The 25,400-nt window shown below is 40.2% G+C and overlaps 2 protein-coding genes across 2 annotated transcripts; both read right to left on the bottom strand.

Moving 5' to 3' along the window:
- Positions 1 to 2,680: 2,680 nt before the first annotated feature.
- Positions 2,681 to 13,190, bottom strand: LOC134472264 (speckle-type POZ protein-like). Its single transcript, XM_063233538.1, has 2 exons — positions 13,170 to 13,190; positions 2,681 to 3,106 (listed from the first exon to the last, which is right to left on the bottom strand). The coding sequence occupies exons 1-2, from the start codon at positions 13,188 to 13,190 to the stop codon at positions 2,681 to 2,683; spliced, it is 447 nt and encodes a 148-aa protein (XP_063089608.1).
- A 7,052-nt stretch (positions 13,191 to 20,242) lies between these two features.
- Positions 20,243 to 21,367, bottom strand: LOC134472326 (speckle-type POZ protein-like). The gene has a single exon (XM_063233649.1). The coding sequence runs from the start codon at positions 21,365 to 21,367 to the stop codon at positions 20,243 to 20,245; it is 1,125 nt and encodes a 374-aa protein (XP_063089719.1).
- Positions 21,368 to 25,400: the final 4,033 nt, after the last annotated feature.

Below are 25,400 nucleotides of genomic sequence, written 5' to 3'. Positions count from 1 at the left end.
TTGGCAGGCCTTTCAGTGCTTGCCAAATGCAGTTGGTGATTTCCTTGCTTCAGAATGCCTGTAAAGTTATGGCAAATTCTTGTTCATCTTCTGTCATATATTTTTCTTAGAATTAAGCAGTCAAACAAGTGGTTTCTTCAAAAAAGTCTTCTGCTAGTAATGTTGGATTAGCATTAACCCCCATCGAATCCCAACATTGCAGAGGGATGATTGTTTTCTGGGAACGGGAGCACTTCAGCCTTCAAGAGTTCACAACTGTGACACCAACTGAGGGAATGAACAGGCATTCTCAGTCCTAACTCCTAATGCTTAACAGCTGGCATGTCATTCTCACAAGAGTGTTAATATAGCGCCATATCTCACTGGTTGCCCTTCAGCCACTTAAGCTGCAATTCTTGCCTGGTTCCTCTGTAGAATTGCAAGGAAAACATTCTTTTGGTCAATTTGTACATTCAATATAACTTCTGTTTCTATGAAGCACTTGACAATAAGTCACTGTAACACATATTTGTACACAGAGAAGCTGAGAAGACCTGTGCTTGCCCTGAAAAATCTTCTGCCCTAATCCACTTTGCTCCATTCATTTCACTATGAGGAAATTACACTTTGTAAGTTATTTTCAATGTTTTTTGTTGTTCATTTGATGCAGTGATAGAAACTCATACTTTTTAATTTCCACATTTCATGTAAAAGATAATAATTATTTACATATTTGGAAAGAAAAAAAATTAACATTTGAATGTTCTCCCTTGTAGGATGAACAGCGATTCCCAAGCAACTGGGATGACTCCTACCTAATCAGCAAGTCAGGTATGGACAGCTGAGGAATCTGTGTTCTGAAAGTTTTCACACAAAAAATTAATAAAAATTTTCCTTTTTTCCTCCTTTAAAGCTTTTCCTGTTTTATTCTCTTTAATGAGGAGGAGAGAATGGACGTGAAATAAAACTTGAGGGTGATAATACCAAAACACATATTCCCACAACATCTAAGAACCATAGTTCTTTTCAAGAAATATGCACAGAGTGAATTATTTTGTCTCATTTTCAACAATCTCAGCCAGCTTGAGGTGAGAAAGGGACACTTCTAGGAGTAAGGACACAAGAATAGGACATATGTATGCCAAATATCTGCAAAAGTCAGGCAGTAAACTGAGCCAAAGAAGCACTTGCCTGGCAATGACCAGGTTGTGAGTTGTGAGTTCAAGCCATGATAAAGACTGAGAGAGATAGAGATAGATAGACAGACATACAGACAGACAGATAGACATATATATATATATATACATATATATATATATATATATATATATATATATAGAGAGAGAGAGAGAGAGAGAGAGAGAGAGAGAGAGAAAGAGAGAGAGACAAAACTCTTAGTGATTTTACTGCATAGTTGTTATACAGGTTGTTATCCCATATTGACATTCATGAAGATTTACACAACCAGCACATAAAGGGTTACCAGCTGTAAGCCCTGATTAAACAAATGTTTTGAAATCTGTACCTGTTCAAGACAAGGGGATCCATTTCTTTATATATTTTTAGAAGCTCTGAGCCATTACAGATTCTAGGTGATTCCAGAGTAACACCACTAATGATTTTTACAAAAGCCCAAACTTTGAGATGAAACCCACTACGTTTTCATTTTTAATTTTAATTCTATTCTTCATAATACCATAGAAACATGTATTCTATTCTTATGAATATTAAATGTTCACAGTGAGAAAGCTCTTTTTGAGATTTATAGTGTGAATTTGCCAACAGCCATTTCTCAGTGCAGTTGTAAGTAATAAATTTTGCTTCCTCAACATGAATTCCTCTGAAATACATAAAACACTTCTACTTTTAATTCTCTTTCATGCCATTTTCGTAAATCTGAGCATTTTCCTCTCTTTTTTCTCCAGGACCATGATTGGACTGCTCGCTCAGAGGCCTAGATTTTGCGGGAATGTGCTGTAGTGCTTGTGCTGCCTGTCTGTGTCACTGGGACAGGACAACATGAGCAAAGACTTGCATTGTGTGATTGTCCTTTGGCTTCAGCAGCCTGAGTTCTGGGTCATTTATTTCTGCCATCTACTATGTTAATTAGTGACATTGTACATCCACTGTATTCATCCCGTGGATGGGCCTGAAATCATCAGCACACTGAAATTTTTCTTAGCTTCTGAATCTAACAGACAGAAAAAGGATGAGGAGCCAAACAACTGTACAAAGTAAGATTCAGGTTTATTTACAGAGAAAAGTGAGGGACAGCAAAAAGCCCGTGTTACAAGTGGGGTGCCCAGGGATGCATGATGGTGCAGAAAGCCAGGAAGGAGTCTTGCATTTACAGAGTGAAGTTCATGGTCCCTGCCTCTAAGGGTAGCCCCACCCCAGGTCTGCCTTCAACATTGACAGGAGTTTTGGTTTCCGTTTGGCATCGACACTGTAAAAACCCACTTTGCTCAATATTATAAAACACAGATTTGAAAATGCATGATACACGACTTCTAAATTCTCAGTATCGCATTTCCTTTTTCTGACCTTAAGACGGTGGTCCCTTCTCTCCCCTAGAGAGGCACAATTTAATATTTCCACATAGAAGAGTGAAGTTTCCACGGATTGCCCTAGCATATTATGGTTCAGGGGCAGCAAATGTGGCCAGGGTTTTGGGAAGATAAATGGAGATAGATGTGGGATCTCAGGACAGTCTCACACGCTTGCATGGGGGTACCATGAATGCACACTGCATGGAAACCAGAGAGTGATAGGCTTCGGCCACCAAGTGAGGGTGGGACACCACCATGGCCTTCCACTCAGAGGTCTCCAGGATGTCAGAAACATGAAAATTGATGAAATCCAGTGTCCGGGTTTTCAACTGATGTGCACTGTGGAGGTCAGCCAAGATGAGGATTTCCACGGCATTCTCCACAGAGAGGTTGCTGCACAGGTGGTTCTCACACATGAGCTTCAGGCGCTCCAGACCAAACCTGCTTGCAGCCTCCAGCAGTTCAGTTGCCATGATCCCTAGGTTTGGTGCCTTTCCAGTGTACATAAAGTATATCATTTCCTTAAAAACTTCAGGATCCATGTCACTGATTTCAACACGATTCTTTTTGCTTCCTTGCTTTTCATGTTCCAACAACGCCATGAAAACTGGAGAGCGAGCTGCTAAGATGGCTTTGTGAGCCTGGAATTCCTGGCCAGCCACACACAAGCAACAGTCTGAGAGCTGGGATCGCTCCCACAGTCCTCCTAGATCCTCTGCCAAGCAGCCCTCAGGAACCTTAACCAGCTTCCTAATATTCTGGCTGGAATGATTGGTGGGATCTTGTGCTACTTTCACTTCACAGAAGAAGAAAAGCTTGTCATTGGAGAGAAGCCCATTGTTTGGATCCAAAAGAAACTCTCTAAGGATGAAATGTTTGAATCCCCAGTCCTTTCCTCGCACAAATGTATAAGCTTGTGGACTTGAGAGCACCTTGGTTTTCTCTCCTTTGGCATTCAGAATGGAAAAGGTGAATTTTGCATGAGCTACCCTCCTTGGACAGCAGATCATTCCCAGGTATAAGCACACATAATCTTTGCTTTGTTCATCAAGACCATTTGGGTAGAGTCGTAAGCACCATTTCACTTGATCATTTCCTTCAGCTGAAAAGATTGAACTTTGAATGCAGTCATCTATTTCCTTTAGGCAAAATCTAATGTTATCAATGGTCCACAAAAAGGACACGTTCACTACTTTGATGTCTGTGGTGTACCTGCTGTCCACTGCTGGCCCCTGTGACATTTCTGCTGGGCCTGCGGTACTGGAAACCCTTAACATCAGCAGAGTGAAAGTGCAGCAAGCTTGTCAAGTCACACGAATCAAATTTCTTCTTCACCAGATGGCACAAATTTCACTGCAGTCAGCAGTTCCAAGACAGGCAGGGCAGTATGGCAATCACAAGTAGAGAGCCTAGTTTATAGATTAAAAGAAATACTTATTTAGAAATAAGCTGACTGAGATTTCCTAGTATATAAGTCAATTCTGAAAAGTTTCTTGATCACTCAAAGAAATAGCTCACCAAAATGCACAGACCTTAAAATACGAAGCCTTGTTGAGTCCTGTCTGAGTTCCTTTCAGGAGGCTAATTCATCTGGGCTGGAAGCAAGGATATGAATTCCAAGTTTCAAGCAGGGAACCACCTCATCATGGAAACAGAAAGGATTCTTCCTTCTTGGTGTCCCTTTTATAACTCTTAGGACAGGATCCACCCTATGGTGGTTCTTCCCACCCTATTCTAATCCAATTGCCCTAGGTGTGTCTCACTCAAAATGTGAGAGTCAGTCAATTTTCATCCTACCTGTCTTTTCTATATGTTTATGAAAACAGTCTGTTTGACTAGCCCAGAATTTCTTTTGTCTCATTCATATGGGGGAGTTCTCTGGTCTATCGTCTTCCTGCCATTTCCAGAAGATGAGAGGCTAGGGTGGAGGATAGTAATTCCAGCATGCCACTGTTCTCAGTAGGCCCTCTGTGTTTATACCTTTCTGGTGGTAAGGAGCAAAGCAGGACAGATCGGTCAATAAGGCACCTTTTCCCTTGGGATCACATGTGGGTGAAAGCCAGTTGCAGGGAAGTAATGTGAAGGGAGCAGATTCAAGGCTCCATGAGAAATAGGTGTGCTGGGAGTGAAGAGGTGGTTCTTCTGGGTAATCTGATACAGTGTCGGGAGCAAGGGACATGGATTTGGGACAGGCACAAACAGTGAATATTGGCAGAATGTCTCTAAACCTAAAGTCTAGTGTGGGACAACTGTAAATGCTACTTCCTCAGAGCTTTTAGATCTCCTACTAACCTAGTTCACTCCTTGGACCCAATGTTTGGAAACAGTAATATTACTGAGTTCCACTGGCATTTCCTGGGACATGGGTCATGCTGGGAGTGCCAGGAGTCCAGGCAAACCCTCTCCCCACCATGAGCAGCTGTGAGTCTGCCAGCCTGCAGGCTGAGAAACAAACATCACATCTTCTCCCCCTATCCCATTAGCATGTCGGAGCCAGTAATCTGGACGTCCCTTGAGAGGTTGACCCTAGGCAATGTAGTAAGGAGGGGATTTCCTTCGATCATCTCTTTGAAGCCCAATACTTTTATCCATGTTTTGGTTTGTTCTATAAAATATGGTCTTTTTTTTTAAAGCTGGTTGTGTTTAACTGAGTTTCCACATACATGAAAGTATGCATAGGCATTTTGAAGCAAACAACCGATTCTAGCACAGCCATTAGTGACTTCCTTTTTGTCTGATTTTAAAGACCTAAAACTCCTTTCTCAGACTGTTTGGATTAATTTTATACTAGGTTTCTCAGTATGAATTCTGTGTGGCAAGACATGGACAACTATTTGGAAGAAAAAAATAGACAACATGATAGATAGGGAAGATTTCAGATTATCTAGTTTTGAAATTTATATCTCTTACATTGCGTTATTATGTCCAATTTTGCTCTGTTTTGTTGTGTTTAATTTTATCTCCTTTCACAAAAAATAACAATGCTGATTTGCAGGGTGTGGGCGAACACATCATTAATCCCAGCACTCTCAAAGCTGAGGCAGGAATATCATTGCAGTTTCAAGGACATGTGGGATTAAATACTAACTTGAATTAAAAACCAAAAGAATGAAAGGACAGAGGGAATGAGGGATGGAAGGAAGCAAGGAACGAAAGAAGGAAGCAAGAAAGGAAGGAAGAAAGGAAGGAAGGAAGGAAGAAAACAAGGAAGGAAGGAAGGAAGGAAGGTAGACAGTAAGAAGGGCTACCACTTCAGGGATAGATATCACTGGCTTTCTTCCAAAGCTTCTCTTTTTTCTGTTTTACATACTCAGAGTGTGATCCAGTTTTCCTCCAGCCTCACAAGTGTTACATACCCTCATGTACTTGGGGACCTTATTGGAAGGAGCACAACAGTCCTCATCCCTAACAGATTTTTTTTTCTCTTTTTCATTTTTATTGTTACCAGGGATAGAACTCAGGACTACAGCTTGCCAGGAAATTGCTTATGCTACTGAGAGAAATCCCCAGCCCATCCCTAACAGATTTTAATACTCTATTTTTATTTGAATGTCTGCAAACTTGTCTATTACACATGGGCAGGTAGAATTCTTTTAATCAGTGCTAACTGGAGAAATAATTGCCTCAATTATTGGTAGGTTAAATTCCTCTTCTGTACCAGGAAAGCTTTCTGTCATGATGTCTACAAAGTGCTTTTAATGTCATTTGTTGTCTCTCCTCGTCACTAAGTGCCAGCCTGTACTCAGTATGTGAAGTCCTTTCCTCAAACTGGCCTAAAGTGCTCTGAATTTTTAAAATGGATTTTTTTCTCTTGCATATCGGCTTGAATCTATTTAATGGGTTCATTTATTTCTTAGGTTGTGCTTCAACAGTTCTTGTAAGCTCGCCTTTTTTTTTGGGCTGTGTCTGAACTAACATCACTAAGAAGGTTGTGTATTTTGGTAATCTCTGTAGTTAGTTGTGGTTACTTGAGAGATTACTTCTGTTTTAATATATTCCACAGCCTCATTCAATTGCCTTGTTGCCACATTGAAGTAACCTACTATTGGGTTTATTGGGTTTTCAAATTTTGCAACCTCATTTCCCCCCAGGTTTGCTTTATTGGCCTGGGTGCCAGAGGATTAGTCTGATTTGTGTGTTCTCATGTCTTTTCTGTTTCAGTTGAATTCTTGGAGTGATACTTGCTAGTTTCCTAACAGTATGAACTGAATTCGGGAAGATAAAACAGAATGCAAACAATCATAAACAATATATGGATTCATGATATGTCCAATCTGTCCTCAAGGGTTAAGATTCAAAATATATTTCAGAGGAAGAAGAGTAATGGCCAAAGGGAAAGAGATTACAATACAACGGAGATGGTAGATGGATCCCACCTACTGGGGGAAACTAATGCAGAAGACTAAATGAGATTTGAAAGAGAAAAATTGAAATCCAAACAAAAGCATACCCACAGGGAAGTTAGGAATCACAGTCACCCGCAGAAATTAAGAACAAAATAAAGGAGAAATTAAAAGCAGATGAATAAAACAAGAAAATACGAAACCAAAAAGAAAAATGAATGAAAAAAAAATCGTTCTCTTCCAGGATTCTCTCTGGATTCATTATTAGATGCCCTATGGATACAGTGTTCTGAGTTCCGCCATTCTTTCCCTTCAAACCAGGCACTGCCTTATGATGGAGTAGTAGACAGCATTAACCAGCCTGCCTCAAGAGGAGGCTCATTTGAATAAGCTCATTCCAATCAATTTCCATGTGTCTGCACCCAACTAGGGTCTTCTAAAGGAAGCCAGCAGCTGTTCTGGTTAAGGTTCATCTGGCTTCACTTCAACATGGCTCCCGCCAAACGTTCCCTCCCGCTGAATGACAAAATCCTTCTCCATTCTGTGCCAGACAGTAAAGACCTCGATGTCTGCTGCTTACCTACACTGCTGAGCCTCTCAGCATTGTCCACTGGCCTCACTAGCTATCACTGTTACCAGGAACAAGAGTCCCCAGGTCCAAACATCTCCCCTCACTAGTGTTGATGATTTCCTGATTCTGCAATAACTAGCATAACCAAAATAGGTTCAATGCCCCTATCAGTGCAATACCCAACAATCATCATTGCTGTGCTCTCTTAGTTAATTTTAGGTTCTGAATTTTATACAAAATATGTGCACTAGTTGTAATTCAGTTGTGTAGATTTTGATACTTCTACATTAAGAAGATACTTTCTTGTACAAAATGACAAGAAAAATAGAAATCATGGGTAATTTGTAATAAATTTTCTTCTCTATAGCTACTTTTACAAATATGAGCATAACACTAACTATTAGAGATACACACACACACACACACACGCACACAAACACACACACAAAATGTAGTAAAGCTAATGAAATGCAAGCTCTTGAATTTCCTTTTAAATAGGGTAAAATTTTTCCAAAATTAACCCTTCTTAGAATATTGTATAAGTTTCTTCCTTGGATACACTGTGGAATTCCATTTGCATGGAAAATGTCATCAGCCTTGTAGGAACATTTTGTACATTTTTTCATGAATTCTCTTTGTGTAGCAATGCCTTTTAAACCAGGCTAATGAAAGGTGGGAAAATGCTGCTTTTGTTTCTAATCCAGCCCTAGAGCTATGTTAGAACTGAAGGGGCAAAAATTTTTCCACATTCTTGTGTACAGATACAAGAGTATTGCCTGGCATATACCTTGTGATACATAGTAAGTTGCGGTTTATTGAGATTACAAGATGACAGTAGGATGAATTACAAGTGCAAAATGGAAAGTAAAGAGGAATAGAAACTTTAAAGATTCAGGGTTACAGTACCTAAGAATTTAGACCGAGATGTCTTCCACAGAGGTGTGATAAGGCTAATCCATGTGCCTGATTTCAAGGTCAGGTACATTTGGCTCCTGTTGCTTCCCATTTTGGTTAGAAAACTCTAAATCTGTTCCATGTTTTCCTAGGGTTGTTGATTTTCTGAGTGAGAGATCACTACATGCTAACTATACACATAAATAATCAGTCATATTGTGATTAGACTTGAATGAAGGAAACGAAATGGTTCATGCAAGTTTACTATTTGTCACTAGTCTCCTACCACTTTCATCATCCGGGACTCCTGGATAGATACTTTATTTATTAGTGTGTTGTTTGCACATAAGAGTTGGAAGTGTCACAAGATGCCTTCACTAGTAGCTGGAGAATGTGTGACACACAACTTTGGATGATACAGGTAAATTGGTGCCTCCGGGGACTTTGGCAGGCCTTTCAGTGCTTGCCAAATGCAGTCGGTGATTTCCTTGCTTCAGAATGCCTGTAAAGTTATGGCAAATTCTTGTTCATCTTCTGTCATATATTTTTCTTAGAATTAAGCAGTCAAACAAGTGGTTTCTTCAAAAAAGTCTTCTGCTAGTAATGCTGGATTAGCATTAACCCCCATCGAATCCCAACATCGCAGAGGGATGATTGTTTTCTGGAAACGGGAGCACTTCAGCCTTCAAGAGTTCACAACTGTGACACCAACTGAGGGAATGAACAGGCATTCTCAGTCCTAACTCCTAATGCTTAACAGCTGGCATGTCATTCTCACAAGAGTGTTAATATAGCGCCATATCTCACTGGTTGCCCTTCAGCCACTTAAGCTGCAATTCTTGCCTGGTTCCTCTGTAGAATTGCAAGGAAAACATTCTTTTGGTCAATTTGTACATTCAATATAACTTCTGTTTCTATGAAGCACTTGACAATAAGTCACTGTAACACATATTTGTACTCAGAGAAGCTGAGAAGACCTGTGCTTGCCCTGAAAAATCTTCTGCCCTAATCCACTTTGCTCCATTCATTTCACTATGAGGAAATTACACTTTGTAAGTTATTTTCAATGTTTTTTGTTGTTCATTTGATGCAGTGATAGAAACTCATACTTTTTAATTTCCACATTTCATGTAAAAGATAATAATTATTTACATATTTGGAAAGAAAAAAATTAACATTTGAATGTTCTCCCTTGTAGGATGAACAGCGATTCCCAAGCAACTGGGATGACTCCTACCTAATCAGCAAGTCAGGTATGGACAGCTGAGGAATCTGTGTTCTGAAAGTTTTCACACAAAAAATTAATAAATTTTTCCTTTTTTCCTCCTTTAAAGCTTTTCCTGTTTTATTCTCTTGAATGAGGAGGAGAGAATGGACGTGAAATAAAACTTGAGGGTGATAATACCAAAACACATATTCCCACAACATCTAATAACCATAGTTCTTTTCAAGAAATATGCACACAAAGTGAATTATTTTGTCTCATTTTCAACAATCTCAGTCGGCTTGAGGTGAGAAAGGGACACTTCTAGGAGTAAGGACACAAGAATAGGACATATGTATGCCAAATATCTGCAAAAGTCAGGCAGTAAACTGAGCCAAAGAAGCACTTGCCTGGCAATAACCAGGTTGTGAGTTGTGAGTTCAAGCCATGATAAAGACTGAGAGAGATAGAGATAGATAGACAGACATACAGACAGACAGATAGACATATATATATATATATATATATATATATATATTTATATATATATATATTTATATATATATATATATAGAGAGAGAGAGAGAGAGAGAGGGAGAGAGAGAGAGAGAAAGAGAGAGAGACAAAACTCTTAGTGATTTTACTGCATAGTTGTTATACAGGTTGTTATCCCATATTGACATTCATGAAGATTTACACAACCAGCACATAAAGGGTTACCAGCTGTAAGCCCTGATTAAACAAATGTTTTGAAATCTGTACCTGTTCAAGACAAGGGGATCCATTTCTTTATATATTTTTAGAAGCTCTGAGCCATTACAAATTCTAGGTGATTCCAGAGTAACACCACTAATGATTTTTACAAAAGCCCAAACTTTGAGATGAAACCCACTACGTTTTCATTTTTAATTTTAATTCTATTCTTCATAATACCATAGAAACATGTATTCTATTCTTATGAATATTAAATGTTCACAGTGAGAAAGCTCTTTTTGAGATTTATAGTGTGAATTTGCCAACAGCCATTTCTTAGTGCAGTTGTAAGTAATAAATTTTGCTTCCTCAACATGAATTCCTCTGAAATACATAAAACACTTCTACTTTTAATTCTCTTTCATGCCATTTTCGTAAATCTGAGCATTTTCCTCTCTTTTTTCTCCAGGACCATGATTGGACTGCTCGCTCAGAGGCCTAGATTTTGCGGGAATGTGCTGTAGTGCTTGTGCTGCCTGTCTGTGTCACTGGGACAGGACAACATGAGCAAAGACTTGCATTGTGTGATTGTCCTTTGGCTTCAGCAGCCTGAGTTCTGGGTCATTTATTTCTGCCATCTACTATGTTAATTAGTGACATTGTACATCCACTGTGTTCATCCCATGGATGGGCCTGAAATCATCAGCACACTGAAATTTTTCTTGGCTTCTGAATCTAACATACAGAAAAAGGATGAGGAGCCAAACAACCGTACAAAGTAAGATTCAGGTTTATTTACAGAGAAAAGTGAGGGACAGCAAAAAGCCCGTGTTACAAGTGGGGTGCCCAGGGATGCACGATGGGGCAGAAAGCCAGGAAGGAGTCTTGCATTTACAGAGTGAAGTTCATGGTCCCTGTCTCTAAGGGTAGCCCCACCCCAGGTCTGCCTTCAACATTGACAGGAGTTTTGGTTTCCGTTTGGCATCGACATTGTAAAAACCCACTTTGCACAATATTATAAAACACAGATTTGAAAATGCATGATACACGACTTCTAAACTCTCAATATCGCATTTCCTTTTTCTGACCTTAAGACGGTGGTCCCTTCTCTCCCCTAGAGAGGCACAATTTAATATTTCCACATAGAAGAGTGAAGTTTCCACGGGTTGCCCTAGCATATTATGGTTCCGTGGCAGCAAATGTGGCCAGTATTTGGGAAGATAAATGGAGATATATGTGGGATCTCAGGACAGTCTCACACGCTTGCATGGGGGCACCATGAATGCACACTGCATGGAAACCAGAGAGTGATAGGCTTCGGCCACCAAGTGAGGGTGGGACACCACCATGGCCTTCCACTCAGAGGTCTCCAGGATGTCAGAAACATGAAAATTGATGAAATCCAGTGTCCGGGTTTTCAACTGATGTGCAATGTGGAGGTCAGCCAAGATGAGGATTTCCACGGCATTCTCCACAGAGAGGTTGCTGCACAGGTGGTTCTCACACATGAGCTTCAGGCGCTCCAGACCAAACCTGCTTGCAGCCTCCAGCAGTTCAGTTGCCATGATCCCTAGGTTTGGTGCCTTTCCAGTGTACATAAAGTATATCATTTCCTTAAAAACTTCAGGATCCATGTCACTGATTTCAACACGATTCTTTTTGCTTCCTTGCTTTTCATGTTCCAACAACGCCATGAAAACTGGAGAGCGAGCTGCTAAGATGGCTTTGTGAGCCTGGAATTCCTGGCCAGCCACACACAAGCAACAGTCTGAGAGCTGGGATCGCTCCCACAGTCCTCCTAGATCCTCTGCCAAGCAGCCCTCAGGAACCTTAACCAGCTTCCTAATATTCTGGCTGGAATGATTGGTGGGATCTTGTGCTACTTTCACTTCACAGAAGAAGGAAAGCTTGTCATTGGAGAGAAGCCCATTGTTTGGATCCAAAAGAAACTCTCTAAGGATGAAATGTGTGAATCCCCAGTCCTTTCCTCGCACAAATGTATAAGCTTGTGGACTTGAGAGCACCTTGGTTTTCTCTCCTTTGGCATTCAGAATGGAAAAGGTGAATTTTGCATGAGCTACCCTCCTTGGACAGCAGATCATTCCCAGGTATAAGCACACATAATCTTTGCTTTGTTCATCAAGACCATTTGGGTAGAGTCGTAAGCACCATTTCACTTGATCATTTCCTTCAGCTGAAAAGATTGAACTTTGAATGCAGTCATCTATTTCCTTTAGGCAAAATCTAATGTTATCAATGGTCCACAAAAAGGACACGTTCACTACTTTGATGTCTGTGGTGTACCTGCTGTCCACTGTGGGCCCCTGTGACATTTCTGCTGGGCCTGCGGTACTGGAAACCATTAACATCAGCAGAGTGAAAGTGCAGCAAGCTTGTCAAGTCACACGAATCAAATTTCTTCTTCACCAGATGGCACAAATTTCACTGCAGTCAGCAGTTCCAAGACAGGCAGGGCAGTATGGCAATCACAAGTAGAGAGCCTAGTTTATAGATTAAAAGAAATACTTATTTAGAAATAAGCTGACTGAGATTTCCTAGTATATAAGTCAATTCTGAAAAGTTTCTTGATCACTCAAAGAAATAGCTCACCAAAATGCACAGACCTTAAAATACGAAGCCTTGTTGAGTCCCGTCTGAATTCCTTTCAGGAGGCTAATTCATCTGGGCTGGAAGCAAGGATATGAATTCCAAGTTTCAAGCAGGGAACCACCTCATCATGGAAACAGAAAGGATTCTTCCTTCTTGGTGTCCCTTTTATAACTCTTAGGACAGGATCCACCCTATGGTGGTGCTTCCCACCCTATTCTAATCCAATTGCCGTAGGTGTGTCTCACTCAAAATGTGAGAGTCAGTCAATTTTCATCCTACCTGTCTTTTCTATATGTTTATGAAAACAGTCTGTTTTACTAGCCCACAATTTCTTTTGTCTCATTCATATGGGGGAGTTCTCTGGTCTATCGTCTTCCTGCCATTTCCAGAAGATGAGAGGCTAGGGTGGAGGATAGTAACTCCAGCATGCCACTGTTCTCAGTAGGCCCTCTGTGTTTATTCCTTTCTGGTGGTAAGGAGCAAAGCAGGACAGATCGGTCAATAAGGCACCTTTTCCCTTGGGATCACATGTGGGTGAAAGCCAGTTGCAGGGAAGTAATGTGAAGGGAGCAGATTCAAGGCTCCATGAGAAATAGGTGTGCTGGGAGTGAAGAGGTGGTTCTTCTGGGTAATCTGATACAGTGTCGGGAGCAAGGGACATGGATTTGGGACAGGCACAAACAGTGAATATTGGCAGAATGTCTCTAAACCTAAAGTCTAGTGTGGGACAACTGTAAATGCTACTTCCTCAGAGCTTTTAGATCTCCTACTAACCTAGTTCACTCCTTGGACCCAATGTTTGGAAACAGTAATATTACTGAGTTCCACTGGCATTTCCTGGGACATGGGTCATGCTGGGAGTGCCAGGAGTCCAGGCAAACCCTCTCCCCACCATGAGCAGCTGTGAGTCTGCCAGCCTGCAGGCTGAGAAACAAACATCACATCTTCTCCCCCTATCCCATTAGCATGTCGGAGCCAGTAATCTGGACGTCCCTTGAGAGGTTGACCCTAGGCAATGTAGTAAGGAGGGGATTTCCTTCTATCATCTCTTTGAAGCCCAATACTTTTATCCATGTTTTGGTTTGTTCTATAAAATATGGTCTTTTTTTTTAAAGCTGGTTGTGTTTAACTGAGTTTCCACATACATGAAAGTATGCATAGGCATTTTGAAGCAAACAACCGATTCTAGCACAGCCATTAGTGACTTCCTTTTTGTCTGATTTTAAAGACCTAAAACTCCTTTCTCAGACTGTTTGGATTAATTTTATACTAGGTTTCTCAGTATGAATTCTGTGTGGCAAGACATGGACAACTATTTGGAAGAAAAAAATAGACAACATGATAGATAGGGAAGATTTCAGATTATCTAGTTTTGAAATTTATATCTCTTACATTGCGTTATTATGTCCAATTTTGCTCTGTTTTGTTGTGTTTAATTTTATCTCCTTTCACAAAAAATAACAATGCTGATTTGCAGGGTGTGGGCGAACACATCATTAATCCCAGCACTCTCAAAGCTGAGGCAGGAATATCATTGCAGTTTCAAGGACATGTGGGATTAAATACTAACTTGAATTAAAAACCAAAAGAATGAAAGGACAGAGGGAATGAGGGATGGAAGGAAGCAAGGAACGAAAGAAGGAAGCAAGAAAGGAAGGAAGAAAGGAAGGAAGGAAGGAAGAAAACAAGGAAGGAAGGAAGGAAGGAAGGTAGACAGTAAGAAGGGCTACCACTTCAGGGATAGATATCACTGGCTTTCTTCCAAAGCTTCTCTTTTTTCTGTTTTACATACTCAGAGTGTGATCCAGTTTTCCTCCAGCCTCACAAGTGTTACATACCCTCATGTACTTGGGGACCTTATTGGAAGGAGCACAACAGTCGTCATCCCTAACAGATATTTTTTTTCTCTTTTTCATTTTTATTGTTACCAGGGATAGAACTCAGGACTACAGCTTGCCAGGAAATTGCTTATGCTACTGAGAGAAATCCCCAGCCCATCCCTAACAGATTTTGATACTCTATTTTTATTTGAATGTCTGCAAACTTGTCTATTACACATGGGCAGGTAGAATTCTTTTAATCAGTGCTAACTGGAGAAATAATTGCCTCAATTATTGGTAGGTTAAATTCCTCTTCTGTACCAGGAAAGCTTTCTGTCATGATGTCTACAAAGTGCTTTTAATGTCATTTGTTGTCTCTCCTCGTCACTAAGTGCCAGCCTGTACTCAGTATGTGAAGTCCTTTCCTCAAACTGGCCTAAAGTGCTCTGAATTTTTAAAATGGATTTTTTTCTCTTGCATATCGGCTTGAATCTATTTAATGGGTTCATTTATTTCTTAGGTTGTGCTTCAACAGTTCTTGTAAGCTCGCCTTTTTTTTTGGGCTGTGTCTGAACTAACATCACTAAGAAGGTTGTGTATTTTGGTAATCTCTGTAGTTAGTTGTGGTTACTTGGGAGATTACTTCTGTTTTAATATATTCCACAGCCTCATTCAATTGCCTTGTTGCCACATTGAAGTAACCTACTATTGGGTTTATTGGGTTTTCAAATTTTGCAACCTCATTTCCCCCCAGGTTTGCTTTATTGGCCTGGGTGCCAGAGGATTAGTCTGATTTGTGTGTTCTCATGTCTTTTCTGTTTCAGTTGAATTCTTGGAGTGATACTTGCTAGTTTCCTAACAGTATGAACTGAATTCGGGAAGATAAAACAGAATGCAAACAATCATAAACAATATATGAATTCATGATATGTCCAATCTGTCCTCAAGGGTTAAGATTCAAAATATATTTCAGAGGAAGAAGAGTAATGGCCAAAGGGAAAGAGATTACAATACAACGGAGATGGTAGATGGATCCCACCTACTGGGGGAAACTAATGCAGAAGACTAAATGAGATTTGAAAGAGAAAAATTGAAATCCAAACAAAAGCATACCCACAGGGAAGTTAGGAATCACAGTCACCCGCAGAAATTAAGAACAAAATAAAGGAGAAATTAAAAGCAGATGAATAAAACAAGAAAATACCAAACCAAAAAGAAAAATGAATGAAAAAAAAATCGTTCTCTTCCAGGATTCTCTCTGGATTCATTATTAGATGCCCTATGGATACAGTGTTCTGAGTTCCGCCATTCTTTCCCTTCAAACCAGGCACTGCCTTATGATGGAGTAGTAGACAGCATTAGCCAGCCTGCCTCAAGAGGAGGCTCACTTGAATAAGCTCATTCCAATCAATTTCCATGTGTCTGCACCCAACTAGGGTCTTCTAAAGGAAGCCAGCAGCTGTTCTGGTTAAGGTTCATCTGGCTTCACTTCAACATGGCTCCCGCCAAACATTCCCTCCCGCTGAATGGCAAAATCCTTCTCCATTCTGTGCCAGACAGTAAAGACCTTGATGTCTGCTGCTTACCTACACTGCTGAGCCTCTCAGAATTGTCCACTGGCCTCACTAGCTATCACTGTTACCAGGAACAAGAGTCCCCAGGTCCAAACATCTCCCCTCACTAGTGTTGATGATTTCCTGATTCTGCAATAACTAGCATAACCAAAATAGGTTCAATGCCCCTATCAGTGCAATACCCAACAATCATCATTGCTGTGCTCTCTTAGTTAATTTTAGGTTCTGAATTTTATACAAAATATGTGCACTAGTTGTAGTTCAGTTGTGTCGATTTTGATACTTCTACATTAAGAAGATACTTTCTTGTACAAAATGACAAGAAAAATAGAAATCATGGGTAATTTGTAATAAATTTTCTTCTCTATAGCTACTTTTACAAATATGAGCATAACACTCACTATTAGAGATACACACACACACACACACACGCACACAAACACACACACAAAATGTAGTAAAGCTAATGAAATGCAAGCTCTTGAATTTCCTTTTAAATAGGGTAAAATTTTTCCAAAATTAACCCTTCTTAGAATATTGTATAAGTTTCTTCCTTGGATACACTGTGGAATTCCATTTGCATGGAAAATGTCATCAGCCTTGTAGGAACATTTTGTACATTTTTTCATGAATTCTCTTTGTGTAGCAATGCCTTTTAAACCAGGCTAATGAAAGGTGGGAAAATGCTGCTTTTGTTTCTAATCCAGCCCAAGAGCTATGTTAGAACTGAAGGGGCAAAAATTTTTCCACATTCTTGTGTACAGATACAAGAGTATTGCCTGGCATATACCTTGTGATACATAGTAAGTTGCGGTTTATTGAGATTACAAGATGACAGTAGGATGAATTACAAGTGCAAAATGGAAAGTAAAGAGGAATAGAAACTTTAAAGATTCAGGGTTACAGTACCTAAGAATTTAGACCGAGATGTCTTCCACAGAGGTGTGATAAGGCTAATCCATGTGCCTGCTTTCAAGGTCAGGTACATTTGGCTCCTGTTGCTTCCCATTTTGGTTAGAAAACTCTAAATCTGTTCCATGTTTTCCTAGGGTTGTTGATTTTCTGAGTGAGAGATCACTACATGCTAACTATACACATAAATAATCAGTCATATTGTGATTAGACTTGAATGAAGGAAACGAAATGGTTCATGCAAGTTTACTATTTGTCACTAGTCTCCTACCACTTTCATCATCCGGGACTCCTGGATAGATACTTTATTTATTAGTGTGTTGTTTGCACATAAGAGTTGGAAGTGTCACAAGATGCCTTCACTAGTAGCTCGAGAATGTGTGACACACAACTTTGGATGATACAGGTAAATTGGTGCCTCCGGGGACTTTGGCAGGCCTTTCAGTGCTTGCCAAATGCAGTTGGTGATTTCCTTGCTTCAGAATGCCTGTAAAGTTATGGCAAATTCTTGTTCATCTTCTGTCATATATTTTTCTTAGAATTAAGCAGTCAAACAAGTGGTTTCTTCAAAAAAGTCTTCTGCTAGTAATGTTGGATTAGCATTAACCCCCATCGAATCCCAACATCGCAGAGGGATGATTGTTTTCTGGGAACGGGAGCACTTCAGCCTTCAAGAGTTCACAACTGTGACACCAACTGAGGGAATGAACAGGCATTCTCAGTCCTAACTCCTAATGCTTAACAGCTGGCATGTCATTCTCACAAGAGTGTTAATATAGCGCCATATCTCACTGGTTGCCCTTCAGCCACTTAAGCTGCAATTCTTGCCTGGTTCCTCTGTAGAATTGCAAGGAAAACATTCTTTTGGTCAATTTGTACATTCAATATAACTTCTGTTTCTATGAAGCACTTGACAATAAGTCACTGTAACACATATTTGTACTCAGAGAAGCTGAGAAGACCTGTGCTTGCCCTGAAAAATCTTCTGCCCTAATCCACTTTGCTCCATTCATTTCACTATGAGGAAAGTACACTTTGTAAGTTATTTTCAATGTTTTTTGTTGTTCATTTGAGGCAGTGACAGAAACTCATACTTTTTAATTTCCACATTTCATGTAAAAGATAATAACTCTTTACATATTTGGAAAGAAAAAAAATTAACATTTGAATGTTCTCCCTTGTAGGATGAACAGCGATTCCCAAGCAACTGGGATGACTCCTACCTAATCAGCAAGTCAGGTATGGACAGCTGAGGAATCTGTGTTCTGAAAGTTTTCACACAAAAAATTAATAAAAATTTTCCTTTTTTCCTCCTTTAAAGCTTTTCCTGTTTTATTCTCTTTAATGAGGAGGAGAGAATGGACGTGAAATAAAACTTGAGGGTGATAATACCAAAACACATATTCCCACAACATCTAAGAACCATAGTTCTTTTCAAGAAATATGCACACAGAGTGAATTATTTTGTCTCATTTTCAACAATCTCAGCCAGCTTGAGGTGAGAAAGGGACACTTCTAGGAGTAAGGACACAAGAATAGGACATATGTATGCCAAATATCTGCAAAAGTCAGGCAGTAAACTGAGCCAAAGAAGCACTTGCCTGGCAATGACCAGGTTGTGAGTTGTGAGTTCAAGCCATGATAAAGACTGAGAGAGATAGAGATAGATAGACAGACATACAGACAGACAGATAGACATATATATATATATATATATATATATATATAGAGAGAGAGAGAGAGAGAGAGAGAGAGAGAGAGAGAGAAAGAGAGAGAGACAAAACTCTTAGTGATTTTACTGCATAGTTGTTATACAGGTTGTTATCCCATATTGACATTCATGAAGATTTACACAACCAGCACATAAAGGGTTACCAGCTGTAAGCCCTGATTAAACAAATGTTTTGAAATCTGTACCTGTTCAAGACAAGGGGATCCATTTCTTTATATATTTTTAGAAGCTCTGAGCCATTACAAATTCTAGGTGATTCCAGAGTAACACCACTAATGATTTTTACAAAAGCCCAAACTTTGAGATGAAACCCACTACGTTTTCATTTTTAATTTTAATTCTATTCTTCATAATACCATAGAAACATGTATTCTATTCTTATGAATATTAAATGTTCACAGTGAGAAAGCTCTTTTTGAGATTTATAGTGTGAATTTGCCAACAGCCATTTCTCAGTGCAGTTGTAAGTAATAAATTTTGCTTCCTCAACATGAATTCCTCTGAAATACATAAAACACTTCTACTTTTAATTCTCTTTCATGCCATTTTCGTAAATCTGAGCATTTTCCTCTCTTTTTTCTCCAGGACCATGATTGGACTGCTCGCTCAGAGGCCTAGATTTTGCGGGAATGTGCTGTAGTGCTTGTGCTGCCTGTCTGTGTCACTGGGACAGGACAACATGAGCAAAGACTTGCATTGTGTGATTGTCCTTTGGCTTCAGCAGCCTGAGTTCTGGGTCATTTATTTCTGCCATCTACTATGTTAATTAGTGACATTGTACATCCACTGTGTTCATCCCGTGGATGGGCCTGAAATCATCAGCACACTGAAATTTTTCTTAGCTTCTGAATCTAACATACAGAAAAAGGATGAGGAGCCAAACAACTGTACAAAGTAAGATTCAGGTTTATTTACAGAGAAAAGTGAGGGACAGCAAAAAGCCCGTGTTACAAGTGGGGTGCCCAGGGATGCATGATGGTGCAGAAAGCCAGGAAGGAGTCTTGCATTTACAGAGTGAAGTTCATGGTCCCTGCCTCTAAGGGTAGCCCCACCCCAGGTCTGCCTTCAACATTGACAGGAGTTTTGGTTTCCGTTTGGCATCGACACTGTAAAAACCCACTTTGCTCAATATTATAAAACACAGATTTGAAAATGCATGATACACGACTTCTAAATTCTCAGTATCGCATTTCCTTTTTCTGACCTTAAGACGGTGGACCCTTCTCTCCCCTAGAGAGGCACAATTTAATATTTCCACATAGAAGAGTGAAGTTTCCACGGATTGCCCTAGCATATTATGGTTCAGGGGCAGCAAATGTGGCCAGGGTTTTGGGAAGATAAATGGAGATAGATGTGGGATCTCAGGACAGTCTCACACGCTTGCATGGGGGTACCATGAATGCACACTGCATGGAAACCAGAGAGTGATAGGCTTCGGCCACCAAGTGAGGGTGGGACACCACCATGGCCTTCCACTCAGAGGTCTCCAGGATGTCAGAAACATGAAAATTGATGAAATCCAGTGTCCGGGTTTTCAACTGATGTGCACTGTGGAGGTCAGCCAAGATGAGGATTTCCACGGCATTCTCCACAGAGAGGTTGCTGCACAGGTGGTTCTCACACATGAGCTTCAGGCGCTCCAGACCAAACCTGCTTGCAGCCTCCAGCAGTTCAGTTGCCATGATCCCTAGGTTTGGTGCCTTTCCAGTGTACATAAAGTATATCATTTCCTTAAAAACTTCAGGATCCATGTCACTGATTTCAACACGATTCTTTTTGCTTCCTTGCTTTTCATGTTCCAACAACGCCATGAAAACTGGAGAGCGAGCTGCTAAGATGGCTTTGTGAGCCTGGAATTCCTGGCCAGCCACACACAAGCAACAGTCTGAGAGCTGGGATCGCTCCCACAGTCCTCCTAGATCCTCTGCCAAGCAGCCCTCAGGAACCTTAACCAGCTTCCTAATATTCTGGCTGGAATGATTGGTGGGATCTTGTGCTACTTTCACTTCACAGAAGAAGGAAAGCTTGTCATTGGAGAGAAGCCCATTGTTTGGATCCAAAAGAAACTCTCTAAGGATGAAATGTTTGAATCCCCAGTCCTTTCCTCGCACAAATGTATAAGCTTGTGGACTTGAGAGCACCTTGGTTTTCTCTCCTTTGGCATTCAGAATGGAAAAGGTGAATTTTGCATGAGCTACCCTCCTTGGACAGCAGATCATTCCCAGGTATAAGCACACATAATCTTTGCTTTGTTCATCAAGACCATTTGGGTAGAGTCGTAAGCACCATTTCACTTGATCATTTCCTTCAGCTGAAAAGATTGAACTTTGAATGCAGTCATCTATTTCCTTTAGGCAAAATCTAATGTTATCAATGGTCCACAAAAAGGACACGTTCACTACTTTGATGTCTGTGGTGTACCTGCTGTCCACTGCTGGCCCCTGTGACATTTCTGCTGGGCCTGCGGTACTGGAAACCCTTAACATCAGCAGAGTGAAAGTGCAGCAAGCTTGTCAAGTCACACGAATCAAATTTCTTCTTCACCAGATGGCACAAATTTCACTGCAGTCAGCACTTCCAAGCCAGGCAGGGCAGTATGGCAATCACAAGTAGAGAGCCTAATGTATAGATTAAAAGAAATATGTATTTAGAAATAAGCTGACTGAGATTTCCTAGTATATAAGTCAACTCTGAAATGTTTCTTGATCACTCAAAGAAATAGCTCACCAAAATGCACAGACCTTAAAATACGAAGCCTTGTTGAGTCCCGTCTGAGTTCCTTTCAGGAGGCTAATTCATCTGGGCTGGAAGCAAGGATATGAATTCCAAGTTTCAAGCAGGGAACCACCTCATCATGGAAACAGAAAGGATTCTTCCTTCTTGGTGTCCCTTTTATAACTCTTAGGACAGGATCCACCCTATGGTGGTTCTTCCCACCCTATTCTAATCCAATTGCCCTAGGTGTGTCTCACTCAAAATGTGAGACTCAGTCAATTTTCATCCTACCTGTCTTTTCTATATGTTTATGAAAACAGTCTGTTTTACTAGCCCACAATTTCTTTTGTCTCATTCATATGGGGGAGTTCTCTGGTCTATCGTCTTCCTTCCATTTCCAGAACATGAGAGACTAGGGTGGAGGATAGTAACTCCAGCATGCCACTGTTCTCAGTAAGCCCTCTGTGTTTATTCCTTTCTGGTGGTAAGGAGCAAAGCAGGACTGAGAGGTCAATAAGGCACCTTTTCCCTTGGGATCACATGTGGGTGAAAGCCAGTTGCAGGGAAGTAATGTGAAGGGAGCAGATTCAAGGCTCCATGAGAAATAGGTGTGCTGGGAGTGAAGAGGTGGTTCTTCTGGGTAATCTGATACAGTGTCGGGAGCAAGGGACATGGATTTGGGACAGGCACAAACAGTGAATATTGGCAGAATGTCTCTAAACCTAAAGTCTAGTGTGGGACAACTGTAAATGCTACTTCCTCAGAGCTCTTAGATCTCTTACTAACCTAGTTCACTCCTTGGATCCAATGTTTGGAAATAGTAATATTACTGAGTTCCACTGGAATTTCCTGGGACATGGGTCATGCTGCGAGTGCCAGGAGTCCAGGCAAACCCTCTCCCCACCATGAGCAGCTGTGAGTCTGCCAGCCTGCAGGCTGAGAAACCAACATCACATCTTCTCCCCCTATCCCATTGGCAAGTTGGAGCCAGTAATCTGGACGTCCCTTGAGAGGTTGACCCTAGGCAATGTAGTAAGGAGCGGATTTCCTTCTATCATCTCTTTGAAGACCAATACTTTTATCCGTGTTTTGGTTTGTTCTATAAAATATGGTCTTTTTTTTTTTAAAGCTGGTTGTGTTTAACTGAGTTTCCACATACATGAAAGTATGCACAGGCATTTTGAAGCAAACAACAGATTCTAGCACAGCCATTAGTGACTTCCTTTTTGTCTGATTTTAAAAACCTAAAACTCCTTTCTCAGACTGTTTGGATTAATTTTATAATAGGTTGCTCAGTATGAATTCTCTGTGTGGCAAGACATGGACAACTATTTGGAAGAAAACAAGAGAAAACATGATAGATAGGGAAGATTTCAGATTATCTAGTTTTGAAATTTATATCTCTTACATTGAGTTATTATGTCCAATGTTGCTCTGTTTTGTTGTGTATAATTTTATCTCCTTTCACACAAAATAACAATGCTGATTTGCAGGGTGTGGGCGAACACATCATTAATCCCAGCACTCTCAAAGCTGAGGCAGGAATATCATTGCAGTTTCAAGGACATGTGGGATTAAATACTAACTTGAATTAAAAACCAAAAGAATGAAAGGACAGAGGGAATGAGGGATGGAAGGAAGCAAGGAAGGAAAGAAGGAAGCAAGGAAGGAAGGAAGGAAGGAAGGCAGGAAGGAAGGAAGAAAGGAAGGTAGACAGTAAGAAGGGCTACCACTTCAGGGATAGATATCACTGGCTTTCTTCCAAAGCTTCTCTTTTTTCTGTTTTACATACTCAGAGTGTGATCCAGTTTTTCTCCAGCCTCAGAAGTGTTACATACCCTCATGTACTTGGGGACCTTATAGGAAGGAGCACAACAGTCCTCATGCCTAACAGATATTTTTGTTTTCTCTTTTTCGTTTTTATTGTTACCAGGGATAGAACTCAGGACTACTGCTTGCCAGGAAGTTGCTTATGCTACTGAGAGAAATCCCCAGCCCATCCCTAACAGATTTTAATACTCTATTTTTATTTGAATGTCTGCAAACTTGTCTATTACACATGGGCAGGTAGAATTCTTTTAATCAGTGCTAACTGGAGAAATAATTGCCTCAATTATTGGTAGGTTAAATTCCTCTTCTGTACCAGGAAAGCTTTCTGTCATGATGTCTACAAAGTGCTTTTAATGTCATTTGTTGTCTCTCCTCGTCACTAAGTGCCAGCCTGTACTCAGTATGTGAAGTCCTTTCCTCAAACTGGCCTAAAGTGCTCTGAATTTTTAAACTGGATTTTTTTTCTCTTGCATATCAGCTTGAATCTATTTAATGGGTTCATTTATTTCTTAGGTTGTGCTTCAACAGTTCTTGTAAGCTCGCCTTTTTTTTTTTTGGCTGTGTCTGAACTAACATCACTAAAATGTTGTGTATTTTGGTAATCTCTGTAGTTAGTTGTGGTTACTTGAGAGTTTACTTCTGTTTTAATATATTCCACAGCCTCATTCAATTGCCTTGTTGCCACATTGAAGTAACCTACCATTGGGTTTTCAAATTTTCAACCTCATTTCCACCCAGGTTTGCTTTATTGGCCTGGGTGCCAGAGGATTAGTCTGATTTGTGTTCTCATGTCTTTTCTGATTCAATTGAATTCCTGGAGTGATACTTGCTAGTTTCCTAACAGTATGAACTGAAATCGGGAAAATGAAACAGAATGCAAACAATCATAAACAATATATGGATTCATGATATGTCCAATCTGTCCTCAAGGGTTAAGATTCAAAATATATTTCAGAGGAAGAAGAGTAATGGCAAAAGGGAAAGAGATTACAATACAACGGAGATGGTAGATGGATCCCACCTACTGGGGGAAACTAATGCAGAAGACTAAATGAGATTTGAAAGAGAAAAATTGAAATCCAAACAAAAGCATACCCACAGGGAAGTTAGGAATCACAGTCACCCGCAGAAATTAAGAACAAAATAAAGGAGAAATTAAAAGCAGATGGTTAAAACAAGAAAATACCAAACCAAAGAGAAAAATGAATGAAAAAAAAATCGTTCTCTTCCAGGATTCTCTCTGGATTCATTATTAGATGCCCTATGGATACAGTGTTCTGAGTTCCGCCATTCTTTCCCTTCAAACCAGGCACTGCCTTATGATGGAGTAGTAGACAGCATTAGCCAGCCTGTCTCAAGAGGAGGCTCATTTGAATAAGCTCATTCCAATCGATTTCCATGTGTCTGCACCCAACTAGTGTCTTCTAAAGGAAGCCAGCAGCTGTTCTGGTTAAGGTCATCTGACTTCACTTCAACATGGCTCCCGCCAAACATTCCCTCCTGCTGAATGACAAAATCCTTCTCCATTCTGTGCCAGACAGTAAAGACCTCGATGTCTGCTGCTTACCTACACTGCTGAGTCTCTCAGCATTGTCCACTGGCCTCACTAGCTGTCACTGTTACCAGGAACAAGAGTCCACAGGTCCAAACATCTCCCCTCACTAGAATTGATGATTTCCTGATTCTGCAATAACTAGCATAACCAAAATAGGTTCAATGCCCCTATCAGTACAATACCCAACAATCATTATTGCTGTGCTCTCTTAGTTAATTTTAGGTTCTGAATTTTATACAAAATATGTGCACTAGTTGTAATTCAGTTGTGTAGATTTTGATACTTCTACATTAAGAAGATACTTTCTTGTACAAAATGACAAGAAAAATAGAAATCATGGGTAATTTGTAATAAATTTTCTTCTCTATAGCTACTTTTACAAATATGAGCATAACACTCACTATTAGAGATACACACAC

The sequence above is a fragment of the Cavia porcellus genome, unplaced genomic scaffold (genome assembly GCF_034190915.1).
Source record: "Cavia porcellus strain 051 isolate PalLab524CR breed Dunkin Hartley unplaced genomic scaffold, mCavPor4.1 scaffold_23, whole genome shotgun sequence".
In the NCBI taxonomy this organism is placed as follows: Eukaryota; Metazoa; Chordata; class Mammalia; order Rodentia; family Caviidae; genus Cavia; species Cavia porcellus.
This window is presented reverse-complemented; position numbering and strand designations above follow the sequence as displayed.